A 14430-nucleotide genomic window follows, 5' to 3' on the forward strand; every position below is an offset into this window, starting at 1 on the left:
TAAATAAAAATGAGGTATTTTTAGGCTAGAACACAGAATGGTGACTGGAAGAGACTTAAAGGCATAGAGTGTCAGCATATGGCATGTCAAACTGGGAGGTATCTTTGATCTTTAAATGTTAAAGCATTGAAAACAACATTTGGGGGGCTAGAAGAGCTCCCAGCTACAAAGACCAAGGCCCTAACGGTCTCTCTCTCCTTTGTGCAGCTATGAAGAGTGCGTGGGACCTGGGTCAGCTCAGATCTACATCCCCACTGAAGATCCTCCACCATACTCACTGAATGACCCTTGCCAGGGCCGGGACATCTCCATCCAGATCAGTGCCGCACAGGAGAGGGATGAGGAGGAAGATGGGGCTTCTTTGCCTGTGGCTGAGGGGGGTCCCGGCTCTTCCATCAGATCTCCCCAAGGACAGGCAGCCATCTCTACTATTGCCCTAGAAACTGCGCCACCCTATGAAACTGTAGTGCGTGATCCTAATGTGCTACTACCCCTTCAGAGTCTGAAAAGCTCCCCAGCTGAGTTCCAGACCCTTCTTGACAGGACTGTGTAACCAGGGGAGGCCTTCGCCAGTCCCACTCCATAGCGGGGCCTGACTAACTGCAAACACACGTACACACATGCAGAGAACAACAGCAACACAAAACCCACGAGGTTGGGGGCAGGTGACATTCAGTAATAGAATGAGCCACTCACCATCAGCCCAACAAAACTCCCTTCTGTTTGCTGTCCCTTTCAGCACCTGGGACATGCAGGGGCATTAGCATTTCCTTCCAGCCCCTTCCTCTCCCCACTCTTTCCCAGCAGGTTCTCAAAGTTGGTGTAACCCAGGTGGTCACAGTCAGATTTCTGCATTGGGAATTCTTCCCTAACCTGTTACAACCTCAGCCAGGCAGCCCCTAGGCCACCTCTGCAGTATCCCATGCCCCTTTCACTCTCTGCCTCCATCTCTGTCCTCTCCCCAGAGAGACACAAGCAGGTCAATCTGAGCATGCTAGCATGGGCCAGGAGTCAGGGGAAATGGATGGGTGTTGTCAACAGTGGCTCTTACTCTCGGTGGAAAAAGAATTCTCCCCTCCAAATGAGATTTTAAAAGTAGTTTGAAGAGTCAACCGAGTGGCACCCATCACCCACAAGACTCAACCCCCGGTAGGAGCCCAATGGCAGCTGCCTTTAGTCCCTCCAAGCCAATGGCTAGAACCCGGATTGGAACTTGGACTTATCCTTCTCAGACCACTGACACAGCCATAAGGGTGGGTGGGCCAGACCAGAAGAGCCCCAGGAAGCCATGCTGTCAAGTCATTCAAAGACGGCCCACCTTGTGAGCATGTCTGTGGAGGGAAATGGAGGCCAAGAAGAACTTATGGCGTCCCAAAAATGGAGTTGGCAGGACCTGAGCTTGTTTGAAGGGAGGCAGCCCTCATGGCCTCATTTTCTGGCATTAATAGCCTCTGTCAGATGGCCACTTCTCCATAGTCTTGGACTAGACAGTCCAATGGACAATGCCCTGAGAGGAGAGAGAGAGAGAGAGAGAGAGAGAGAGAGAGATGCCTTCCTGGGGCTGTATCTTGGACCCAATTACTTCTCAATATTTAATGAGTGGGTTCCCCATTAGTTTAATTAAACAAACATCTATTAAGTACTTATTGTATGCAGACCCTCTATGCTGAGGACCGACCTGGGAATAATAAAGTTCAGATAAAACAAGGCCATGCCTTTGGGGAGCTATAGTTTAGAGAAATTCACCAAACTAAAGCTTCATCTAGGGAGAAAACCACCTCTTGGCTAAGAAATAGATCGGGCTGAATACACAAGCCCAACTTCAGTGTGTCTGTGGCTGCAGGCTTTCCCAGAAAAATAATTAATGTGCTTAACCTCCCCACCCCAAGCACATTTACTATCCCCGTGGACTAGAGGCCAGTCAACTCTGGCTTTAAATCTCCTAGGAAGGATGGGAGGAAGGCACAGGTGCAGAAAAGAGGGATGGAAACTCAGTGTGGGATCAGCCCCAGGATTCTACAGCCATCCCCACGCCACCGTCCAATCCCATCAGAGAAGAGTTCTCCCCTCCAATTAGCACGACAGACAAGCTGAGGAAGGGGATCTGCCCCAGGAGAGAAAGGAGGCACGGATCGAGTTCCGGCAGAGCCACAAACTTTCCTGACCGTGGACGCCGGAACAAAATGGAGATAGGTTGGAAACCTCCTACACTTCCCCCCACTGGGGGAAGCTCTGGGCATCGGACAACCACCCACGTTGACTGCCTCTGCTGCCGGGAGCCGCTGTTCGAGAGTTGGTCCAGAAAAAGACAACATGAAATAGCCCAGAAGTTCCGTTTTTACCCACCCAATCATCAACCCCATCTCCCAACCCTCCTGCTTCACCCTAAAGCCGGGGTTTATACTCTAAAGGCAGAGTGGCGTTTTCCAAAGAGCGTGGAAGCTGGTGTCAGTTAGACCTGAATCTAAATCCCTGTTCTACCTGTGTGACCTTGGGCAAGTCACAACCTTTCTGGAAACTTTCCGTTTCCTCCTCTGTACATTGGGGAGTTTGGGCTAGATAATCTCCATCATCCCTGCCAACGCTCAGTATTCTAATCCTAGGTCCCTATGGGCCATTTTTTAAATACCAGGATTTTCATCCTGCTGCTTCTATCCCCCTTACCTACTCCCCCCTCCCCATTAAATTTCCCAACTCCAGTGAAGGGCTATGACTTTTCTTCAATCACTTTTTAAGGAGCTGGGGGCCAGGCGGGGGGAGAACAAAAATGAAGATTTTATATTTTACTCTACTTAAAATTAGAATTTCTCTCAGTGCTATTCACTGCTTTTTTCAAAGGCTCTCCTTAGCTCGATTTCCGCCTTGCTGTTCTAACTCATTCTGTGGATACTAGGGATTGTTTACAAACACCTATCTGTTCACCTTGGTGGTGTTACTGTTTTATAGGGGGAAATATATCTATCTTCTCTCTCTCTCTCTCTCTCTCTCTCTCTCTCTCTCTCTCTCTCTCTCTCTCTCTCTCTCTCTCTCTCTCTCTCTGTCGTACTGTATAGATTTTTACATGCACTGCAGGACCTTGAGTCCCCTAAGAAACCTGTCCTCCTTCCACACTGTAGCAAGCGTGGGTAATCAACCAAAAAATTTTCAGGACACATCAGCTTTTGCAGCTCGCTACAGAGATGGAGCCGGACATTTTTCTTTCTCGGACCGGGCTCTGAATTGAGCAACAATATATTGTTTCTTTGTTCTAAATAAATAATTAACAATGTAGCACTTGTAGAGGTAACTTAGTAATCGAGCTCACAGCTGGGCTTTTCTCGCCTTACTGAAACTTGTAAGGAAAGGAAACGCCAAAAACAGCAGCTGATTCGAATGCCTCGATTTAGCAAATAACGTTTTAACCCAGCAAGCCTTCACCTGAATGTTTCTTAAAATTAGAATCTGTAAGCGGTACAAAGTGTTTTATTGCTCACACAGGATGATTTTGCAGCTGGTTATATGCTGTAAATGACTTGCTGGAATGACTTTTTTTTTTAATCTCAACTGAAACCTACTATCATTTTTTTTTTGAGACTATGACAAATGCGTGGATCCCTGATACGGGTTGCAATCTTTAGCCCTGTTCCAGCAATATTGGGTCCAGGGACTTCGGGGGACCACACATTTTTTAAACGAGTAGTCCTTACTCAACTTTCAGGTCATTCTGGCTTTTACCACCAGGAAGACATGTATCAAGAGTTGACTGTAGAGCTGTTTTTAATTACACAATAAAGAACTGTTTCACACTTCGTCCAGACCAATGTTATACTGTAAGCCTTTACCCTGTGCTCTACAGGGGACCAGTGGCCAGGAAGAATACTCCAGCAGGGGTAGCCTGGTTTCTCTACCTCTCTACCATCCTCCTTTGCCCCCCTCCTTCACCCACACCTTGTTCCCTGAGGCTGCCTATCTCCTAGCCTGAATGGAGTCAATTTCTTTAAGCTAGTGTCCTTGCTCTACTTCCCCAAACCCATCTACTACCCCCAATCCAGTCTGAATCTTAGTGGAAGGGTTTTGACCTTGCAATGAATGAGAGAATGGACAACAATAGAGCCACATGAATTGCCAATCAGAGGGAGACCACCTTAGGCATGTTAGTTGCCCAAGGGATGCATGTCAATGACTGCAATTGCTGTGTGATGGTACAAAAACAAAACAAAAAACCTGTGGCTCTAAGAGTCAGGGACCTGGGTTCTAATTCCACCTCTCACCCTTCCTACTTTCTGGAAGTCCCTTAGCCTCCCTGAGCTTTGATTGCCTCGACTGGGAAAAGGAGTTGCATTACATGGCCTCTTAGGTCCCTTTGAGTTCTTGATCTGTGATCCTATCATCTATGAGATTACTCTAAGGATGAGATTAAGAAAAGCTAGAGAAGGAAATGGCAAACCACTCCAGTAATCTTTGCCAAGAAAAGCTCAAATGGAGTCACCAACAATTGAACAACAACAACAACAAGGATGGGTTGGCATCAGGCTCTGGTATCACCGATTCATTCTCATCATCTCTTCCACAAAATGATACTTGCTATGTGTGACCAACACACAGAACATGACATGACATGTACACATGACTTGTCTCCACACCCATTAGCATGCCCACATAGCACAATGCAAGGGGGAGGAGAGGGAAGAGAGAGCCCAGGCCTGTCTTCATGGCACAAAGAAGCACAAGAGATGGACTATCATGAATGAGGAAGCAATATATAGTGTATGTAATTTACCTTCTTGAAAACTCAAGGTTATCACACACAACAGCTATTGTGCCATGCTGTGATGCAGTGATGCCTTCAAGGTCTAGTAAATTAAGTGATTCTTTTTATTTTATCTCTCTCTCTTTTTTTTTAAGCGGGGCAATGAGGGTTAAGTGATTGCCCAGGGTCACACATCTAGTATGTGTCAAATGTCTGAAGCTGGATTTGAACTCAGGTTCTCCCGAACCCAGGGCTGGTGCTCTATCCACTGCGCCACCTAGCAGCCCCCAAATTAAGTGATTCTCTACCAGTTCATCCAAGTCATTTACTCTCTCTGGGTCTCAGTTTCTTCATCTGTAAAATGAAAGAGTTGGACTAGATTCTTCCTTCAGGTCCCAAAGAGCTCCAATATCTTCTGTTGAAGTTTGCTCCCAGCAAAAGTTTTGTGCTCTGCGGTTCTATGTAGCTCTCAAATTCCATAGTGTTGGCCTTAGAATCTGGGAGACCTGAATTTCCCAACCCAGACATTTAACTGACTGTTTGGGGAACTTCAGCCTGCCAAGTCACTTAATGGCAGCCTCAACTTCCTTATCTGTAAAAGAAGAAGAGCATCTACTTAATAGGGTTATTTGGACATCAAATGAGAGCACATCTAAGGTGTTTTACAACCCTTACAATACTATATAAATGTGATTATGATTACAATATCAACACCATGGGGACCACAGCTCTCTAAAATGATTCCCTCTTCCCAACCTTCTCATCTCACATCACTCGTACATCTTCCCCAACTACCTCTTGGATATTGATCATATCAGTCAAAGGTTGGGCTGGGGGAGGCTTCTCCTTGTCAAGTCCAACCTTACTATACACAGTCTTGCTCAATCTTTTGGTGGGGCGGGTAATGAGGGTTAAGTGACTTGCCCAGGGTCACACAGCTAGTAAGTGTCAAGTGTCTGAGGTCAAATTTGAACTCAGGCCCTCCTGAATCCAGGGTTGGTCCTTTATCCACAGTGCCACATAGCTGCCCACTACATGCAGTCTTGATCCTATCCGCTCCTATCTTCTCCATCTGATTATCCCCACTATCATCTGTTGTTGTTAGGTAATTTCAGTCATTTCCAACTCTTTGTGGCCCCATCTGGAGTTTTCTTGGTAAAGATACTGGAATGGTTTGCCATTTCCTTCTCCAGATCATTTTACAGAAGAGGAAACTGAGGAAAACAGGGTGAAGCAACTTACCCAGGGTCATGCAGCTAATAAGAATCTGAGGCTAGATTTGAACTCAGGTCTTCCTGACTCCAGGATCAATGCCCTACCACTTCACCACCTAGCTTCCCTATGTGTCTGGCACATAGCAAGTGCTTAATACATTTTTATCCATCTGCTGACTGACTGTAGCTTCCTGTGCCTCCCAAATTCTACTCGATCAGAAAATAAGTAAGCATTTCTTAAGATGACCATGTGCCAGGCACTCATTCTTCCAATTCTTCCCAAACGGTTCACTGCACACAAAGTAAACTTCCACTACACACTTGTTATACCCCCCAAATAATAGCCAACCTCTTCCCCCACCAAATCTTTTGTATGCCAGCACAGTTCCTGCTCCCCAATCCCCCATAAAAGCCCAGTGGAAATGCCAGTGTCATTCATCACTCCCCATATCAGCTGATACTGTGGCAATAAGAACAATGTCAGCCCCACTGTGACCCAACTTCCTGATACAAAGGTAGAAGGGCAAAGGGACTTCAGTGAACCTAGGCCTTGCATGCCCTTAAGCCAGCCCCTAGACACTATGCCAGTGCCTGAGTCAAACATCTGCCTGCATTACTACACTTTTTATGGAGCTGTTGGGAATCCCTCAGTAACTGTTTAAGAAATACACTGTCATCACCTCTGGAAAGAGGAGCTCTCTGCCTTTCCCCCTTCTAAGACTCAGTTTCTGTCAAAGAAGGAAACCTTTACTCAAGCTCCTCACATCCAGTCTCAGAACAGACTGGTCATTTCCATCCTGGATCCTCCATTTCACAGAACCATAGCATCTCTGAGTGGGAGGGAAACCAGAGGCCTTCTAGTCCAGCCTGTACTGGGACAGGAATCTCCTCTGCAACATTCCCAAGTGGCATCCAGGCTTTCCTTCAATGAGAGGGGAGCTGCCACTTTCCAAGGCTGCCCATTCTACTTTGGGGTAACCTGAAATGTTGGGAAGTTGTGATGACTGAGTCTAAATGTGCTTGTGGCCAAGCAGAACAAGCTAATTCCCAACTGACAGCCCTTCCAACACAGAAAGTGGTTGTGATTCTTTGGTTTTTATTCTACTTTTTTAATCAAAAAAGTATTTTATTATTTTCCAGTTACATGTAAAGATAGTTTTCCACATTTGTTTTGTTTTGGCTCGGTTTTTTGCAACAAACATTTATTTTATTTTTTCCAGTTACATGTAGGGGTAGTTTTCAACATTCATTTTCATAAGATTTAGAGTTCCAAATTTTTCTCCCTCCCTCCCTTTCCTCCCCACTCCACAAGACAGCAAGCAATCTGCTATAGGTTATATATGTTCAATCCACAAGTGCTTTTTATCAGTTCTTTCTATGGGAGTGGATAGTATGCTTCATCATTAGTCCCTTGGGATTGTCTTGGATCATTGTATTGCTGAGAGTAGTTAAGTCATTCACGATTGCTCATAGAACAATACTGCTGTCACTGTGCACAGTGTCCTCCCAGTTCTGCTCATTTCACTATACATCAGTTCAAATGAGTCTTTCCAGGTTTTTCTGGGATCATCCTGTTTTTCATTTCCTATAGCACAATAGCATTCCACTACAATCATATACCACAGCTTCTTCAGTCATTCCTCAAATGATGGACATTCCCTTGATTCCCAATTCTTAGCCACCACAAAGAGTTGCTATAAAGATTTTTTGTACAATTTCACCCGTTTTCTCTTTTTCACAATTACTATTGTTAACTGTATCCCTCCATCCTATTCCCTTCCCCATGATATTTACTCTATTATCTATCTTCTTTCACCCTATCCCTCTTCAAAAAGGATTTGCTTCTGTCTGTACCCTCTACCAATATGCCCTCCCTTCTTTTGCCCCTCTCTCTTTATCCCCTTCCCCTCCTATTTTCCTGCAGGGCTAGAGAGATTATTCCATCCAATTGAGTGTGTATGTTATTCCATCCTTGAGGCAACTCTGATGAGATTAAGGTCTTTGAGCCTATTCTGATGAGTATAAAGTTCATTTACTGCCCTGCTCCTCCCCCATCTCTTCCCCCACTCCATAAGCCCTTTCCTATTTCTTTCATGTGGGATTTCATCCCATGCTACCTCTGCCCTTCCCCCTCCCCCAGTGCATTTCCCTCACCCCTCAATTTTACTCTAAAGATGTCGTCATGGGGCAGCTAGGTGACACAGTGGACAAAGCACCCACCTCAGACCCAGGGGGACCCCAGCCAAAACCCGGCCTCAGACACAAGATAATCACCCACTGCACAACCCCAGGTATGTCCCCCAACTCCAAATTTTTATGGTTCTCTAGGATCTTATATTTGAAAGTCAAATTTTCCATTCAGTTCAGGTCTTTTCATCACGAATACCTGAAAGTCCTCTTTTTTATTGAAGTCCCATTTTTTCCTCTGAAAGATTATAATCAGTTTTGCTGGATATGGGATTCTTGGTTGTAATCCCAATTCCTTTGCCCTCTGGAATATCATATTCCATGTCCTCCAGTCCTTTAATGTAGAAGCTGATAGATCTTGTGCTATCCTGACTGGGGCTCCACAGTACTTGATTTCTTTCTTTTTTGCAGCTTGAAATATTTTCTCCTTGATCTGGGAGCTCTGGAATTTGGCTATAATATTCCTGGGAGTTTTCCTTTTGGGATCTCTTTCAGGAGGTGATCAGTAATTCTTTCAATTTCTATTTTACCTTCTGCTTCTAGAATATCAGGGCAGTTTTCCCTGACAATTTCTTGGAAGATGATGCCTAAGCTCTTTCCTTGATCATGGTTTTCAGGTAGACCAATAATTTTCAAATTATCTCTCCTGGACCTATTTTCCAGGTCAGCAGTTTTTCCCAGAAGATATTTCACATTGCCCTCTATTTTTTTATTCATTTGGATTTGCTTTATTGTGTCTTGGTTTCTCATAAAGTCACTGGCTTCCATTTGTTCAATCCTAATTCTTAAGCAATTATTTTTGTCAAAGAGCTTTTCCATTTGGCTTTTCAAACTGTTGACTTTTTTCTCATGTATTTCCTGCATCACCCTTATTTCTCTTTCCATTTTTTCCTCTACCTCTCTAACTTTATCTTCAAAGTCCTTTTTGAGTGCCTCTATGGCCTGAGACAACTTGTATTTTTCTTGGAAGCTTTAGATATAGGGGCCATGGTGTTGACATCTTCCTTCCTCTGAGGGTGCACCTCGATCTTCCTTGTCACTAAAGAAACTTTATATGATCCTCACCTTTCTCTGTCTGCTCATCTTGCCTTTTAGCTCCTTTAAGTGGGGCACTGTTTCCAGGCTGCACTATCCCAAGTTTTAGGAGGTCCCAGGGGGTATGATTTAAGGAGAAGCAGGTTCTTTACTCACCTGGCCTGTTCCCTGGTCCATAGATGACCCCAGACCAACTTGCTAACCAACTAGCTTTGTGTGCTGTGATTGTCAGCTCCAACGAGCCTGTGCCCCTCCCCCACCTGGGCCAGTGCTACTCAAGCCTACCTCCTGGTTCCCAGCAGGGGTGAAAAACCCAAGTTCCATCTCAGCACCAGCAGAAACCCTGTAATCTCCCCCCTGCCAAGGGCTCAGCCCTCTCATCAGACTGTCAGCTTAGTTCCAGACAACATTGGTGCTACAGCTGATTCAGAGGCTCTGGGGGTCTCCTTCTCTGGCAAGGCCTTCCTGGGACTGGATCTCTGTCAGCGTGACTGTAGGGTTGGGCTCCACTCCTGTCTCAGCATAGTAGCTCATTCCTTCTGACCTTCCAAGTCATCCTTGGTTGGAAAATCATCTCAGCACATCCTTCTATGGATTTTTGCTGCTCCAGGAATTGTCCTATGGCATTATTTGTTTTTGTTTTTGTTTTTTTTGGCAGGGCAATGGGGGTTAAGTGACTTACCCAGGGTCACACAGCTAGTAAGTGTCAAGTGTCTGAGGCCGGATTTGAACTCAGGTCCTCCTGAATCCAGGGCCGGTTCTTTATCCACTGCGCCACCTAGCCACCCACTATGGCATTATTTGGATGTTTTTTTGAGCAATCATGTAATGAGTTTGAGAGCTCATGGCCTTTCCTCCACCATCTTGTCTCTGCCCTGGAAGTCAGGAGTGGGTTTCCTTAAGCTCTTTCCAGTTTCCACATTTGTTTTCATAAGATTTTGAGTTCCCAATTTTTCTCCCTCCCCCCTTCCCCAAGACAGAAAGCAATCTGGTATACGTTATCTATATACAAAGTGATGGTGATTCTTGATCCCCAAGTCTTTTCGTCTCCATCCTAAATGGTCCTGTTTGACTTTCTTTTGCCTCTCACTGGTTTGTGATTGTCCTTCCTAAAGCATGGACCGCGGGATACTACAAGCATGCTCTGAGAAAAGCAGAGCACACGGGGACCCTTCCCCTCCCTTATTCTGTATTGTGTACCTCTTCCTAGGGCAGCTAAGTGGTGCAGTGGATAGAGCGCTGGGCTTAGAAATAGAAAGATTCATCTTTATGAGTTCAAATACAGCCTCCAAGACACACACTAGCTGGGTGACCCTGGGCAAGTCACTGAATTCTGTTTGCCCCAGTTTCTCATCTGAAAAAAGAGAAGGAAACGACAAACTGCTCCAGTATCTTTGCCAAGAAAACCCCAAATGAGGTCACAAAGAGTCAGACATGACTGAAACGATTCAACAGCAGCTGCAGCCACTTCTTCCTTGAGTCCATCCTTGGGAGGTTTAAAATGAAAAGCAGGGACTTTTTAGAAAGCCACGCCAAGTAACGATCCACTCCCAGGAGGCCCTGCAGTGGTGGTGGCCTAGACATCTCTTACCCTGGAAGTGTTGTGTGAAATAGACAGTTAGGTGGTACAGTGGACTAGAGCACTGACCCTGGAGTCAGCAAGACCTGAGTTCAAATCTGACCTCAAATACTTTTAGCTGTGTGACCCTGGGCAAGTTATTTAACCTCTGTCTGCTTCAGTTTCTTAAACTGTAAAATGGGGCTAATAATAGCATCTACTTCACAGGCATGTTGGGAAAATCAAATAAGATTATATTTGTAAACTGCTTAGCGCAGTATCTGGTGGTAAGTGCTTAATAAATGCTTGTTCACACACACACACACACACACACACACACACACACACACACAGCAGTGACTCTGGATTTTCCAGAGCCTGGGCCAGGGCAGTGCCAGCTCTGACGGCAAACACTACCAAGCCAGGAAAACTTTTGACCAAAGGCCTTCCTTAAACTTCTGTCTGTTGTCCAGGGACCCTCCAAAATATGGAACGGCTCAGAACCTGAGAGCTGAACACCAGGGGATACAGCCACAGCAATTCATGGAAACTACCTGTTAAAGGCCCTTGGGATCAGGAAATCTGGATTCGAATCCCAGCTCTGATACTTAGTAGCCAGATGACCCTAAGCAAACCTTAAAATGCTAGCTCTTTACGAGTGCCCATCGCATAGTACAAGCTTAATAAATGATAGTTGACTTATGAGACCCCAAAAGTCTTAATATGCCCATTTTAAAGATAAGAAAACTGAGGCTCAGAGGGATACAGTAACCTTCCACAGGTCAGTAAGAGAGCGGGGACTAGAATCAAAGCCTTGTACAAATCAATGTTTCTTTCTAACTCATCACTCTCAGAAAACTAAGATGAGGGGGGTGGGAGGAGAGAAGGGTGAAGAGAAAAGAGTCCATATCTGTCTCTTAGCCGTTGGGAGGACAGGGGAAGTGACCAAAGACCCAGGGCTGGAAACCAATGGACTGATGCCAAATTGGGAAGTGATGAGTGAAGGCTGACAGATAGCATTTATCTCTCATACCAGAATAGAAATATCCTCCAATGATCATAACAGGTCATGTTTCTATTGTAATTTAAGATGCAAAATGCCTTCCTTGGGGCAGCTAGGTGGCACAGTGGATAGAGCACTGGCCCTGAAGTCAGGAGGACCTGAGTTCAAATCCGGCCTCAGACACTTAACACTTACTAGCTGTGTGACCCTGGGCAAGTCACTTAACCCCAATTGCCTCACCCCCGCCAAAAAAACAAAAATGCCTTCCTCATACTAATTCTTGCAAAAGAGCCTTAGATTAGAAGGCAGAGGAGCTGAGTTCAAATCTCAGCCTTCCTGCTTGAATGATCTTGGACAAGTACCTTCCTAATGATTGGGAGGATAAAGAAGAGAGATGGTGGTTCCCGAGCTGATCCTCCATCTCTAAGCCTTGGTTTCCCCTTCTGCAAAACAGGAGGGTGCAAATCTTTAGGATTCCTTCCTTCTCCCAATCCTCAGTCAACACTCAGAGTACCTTCCGCCACCACACTTCCTCCCCGGCAGCCCCAGACAGCTCCTCACAGTCACCCCCATGCACTGAGACTCCTGAGCACCTCCCTTCCCAGGCAGCCCCAATTTCTATCCACCCCTCTCCTCTCACACACACCCCAGCAGTGAAGGGAGCCAGCTGTCACATGAGCAGCCAGCTAAAATATTTTCACACTGAAGTGAATCATTCTAAAGCCCGGGAACGTGTGAATAACGTAATTAACACCTCACTGGGCTCTGGAGTTCAGTCCTGACTTCCTGAGAAGTCCTTTCTTATGACAGGAGGCCTCCAGTCCCTGTATGGTGTGTGCTGGGGGACAAAGACTGGTAGAAATGAACCGACCCTAAAGAGTCAACTAAGGCCAGGCCTCTCTCATGGGGTGTGGCCTGACCTGAATCCGTAGTGGCAAACTGAAGAGACTTCCTGCTCTGTCACAGGTGGGTGGGCTCTGGCCCAGACTCTGGAGGCTGAGTTGCTGCTAGGGGGTTGCAAGGTGAGCAGGAACCCAGAACAAGGAGGTGCCTGTATCTCTTCCATCTGGTACCTGGGAAAGACCTTAGCTCGAAAAGGCCAAGGTCTCCCACTGCAACCAGGGCCATCTCCTGATGTATATCTCACCACTGGACCCAGATGGCTCTGCAGGAGAGAGTGAGGCTGGTGACCTTGCACAGCCCTCCCTCACTTAAATCCAATTCAGTGCAAGTCATGACATCACCCAGATGTCATGGTCCTCTTTCAAGGACAAAGGACAAACAACAGTAACAACAATAATCCATCTGACATAATTAATAAGAATAATTCTTTTGTGAGGCAATTGGGGTTAAGTGACTTGCCCAGGGTCACACAGCGAGTAAGTGTCAAGTGTCTGAGGCCGGATTTGAACTCAGGTCCTCCTGACTCCAGGGCCGGTGCTGTATCCACTGTGCCACCCAGCTGCCCCTAAGAATACTTTTTAAATTTCAAAAATCAGCAGTTCTGGTGGTGAGGGTCCTCTTCCCGCCCCCCTCCTCAGTTAATAAAATGGTATCCGAGATATGCTCTGGCTCAAAATTTGATCATGCTGTATTTAGTAAACCAGCAAGGAGCCTCTCCAAATGTGGTTGGGCTGGTCACGGAATCACAAATTTAGAGTTGGAAGAGATCTTCAAGGTCATGAAGTCCAACTCCCTGTTTTTCAGATGAGGTAACTGAGGTTGAAAAGGTTTAAATGACTTGTCTGAGGTCACACATCTAGTAGACTGCAGGAGCAAGACTTGAACCCAGGGCTCTGGTCTACAGAGTTACTGTCCAACCCCAGGTATGGGCCCAAAGTCTCTCGTGCTCACTGCCACTGGGCTAAAGACTAGTTGGCAGAGCCTTCAAGCAGCCAGGGTTACCTCTACTTCATGATGAAACAGTGGGAGAAGACTGTAGAAGCTTCCTAATAAAGATGGAGCCCCAATCTTTATAGAGTCTCAAAGCTTGTAAAGCACTTTTTTATAACCTCCTAATAAGTTAAGTAGAAGACATTATCCTTGTTTTATAAATAAGGAAACTGAGGCTCAGGAAAGTTGTGTCAGTTGTCTCAGTTCACACTGAAACAAGCACTTATGAGATATATTATATATTTGATCATTAATATCGTATTGGTAATTATTTTGTTGTTATTATTGTTCAGTCATTTCTGTCATGTCCAACTCTTCATGGCCCCGTTTGGGGTTTTCTTGGCAAAGACACTGGAGTGGTTTGTCATTTCCTTCTTCAGTTCATTTTATAGATGAGGAAACTGAGACAAACAGTGAAGTGACTTGCCCAGGTTCACACAAATAAGTGTCTGAGACCAGATTTGAACTCAGGAAAATGAGTCTTCCTGACTCCAGTCCCAGCCCTCTATCCACTTCACCCCTAGCTGTCCTTCCACCACCTTCCTGGACTGGTTCAGGATATAGGAAACTCATCATCAATAAAACTACTTACCTCCCTTCAAAAGAGTGGCTTCCCATCACCTCTAGGATCAAATATAAAATCCTCTGTCATTCGAAGCCCTTGATAACCTGATACCACCCTTCCTCCCTGCCTTTCCAGTCTTTTTACACCTTCTTGTTGTTGAGTCCAACTATTTGTGACCCCATTTGGGGTTTTCTTGACAAAGACACTGGAGTGGTTTGCCATTTCCTTCTCCAGCTCATTTTACAG

The 14430-nt window shown here is 45.6% G+C and overlaps 2 protein-coding genes across 2 annotated transcripts in view; one reads left to right on the forward strand and one right to left on the reverse strand.

Moving 5' to 3' along the window:
* Positions 1-2983, forward strand: part of BEAN1 (brain expressed associated with NEDD4 1) — a 97711-nt gene extending 94728 nt beyond the window's left edge. Inside the window, 1 exon segment of the mRNA XM_043981054.1 lies at positions 208-2983. Within this exon segment, the coding sequence (XP_043836989.1) occupies positions 208-553 (346 nt within the window). The 3' untranslated portion in view covers positions 554-2983.
* Positions 2984-13154: 10171 nt separating this feature from the next.
* The window catches only part of TK2 (thymidine kinase 2), a 63024-nt gene continuing 61748 nt past the window's right edge, over positions 13155-14430 (reverse strand). Inside the window, exon 10 of the transcript XR_006354826.1 lies at positions 13155-13194. The gene's annotated coding sequence lies outside the window, so the exon portion shown is untranslated. The remainder of the gene's footprint in view (positions 13195-14430) is intronic.

The sequence above is a fragment of the Dromiciops gliroides genome, chromosome 2 (genome assembly GCF_019393635.1).
Source record: "Dromiciops gliroides isolate mDroGli1 chromosome 2, mDroGli1.pri, whole genome shotgun sequence".
Taxonomy (NCBI): domain Eukaryota; kingdom Metazoa; phylum Chordata; class Mammalia; order Microbiotheria; family Microbiotheriidae; genus Dromiciops; species Dromiciops gliroides.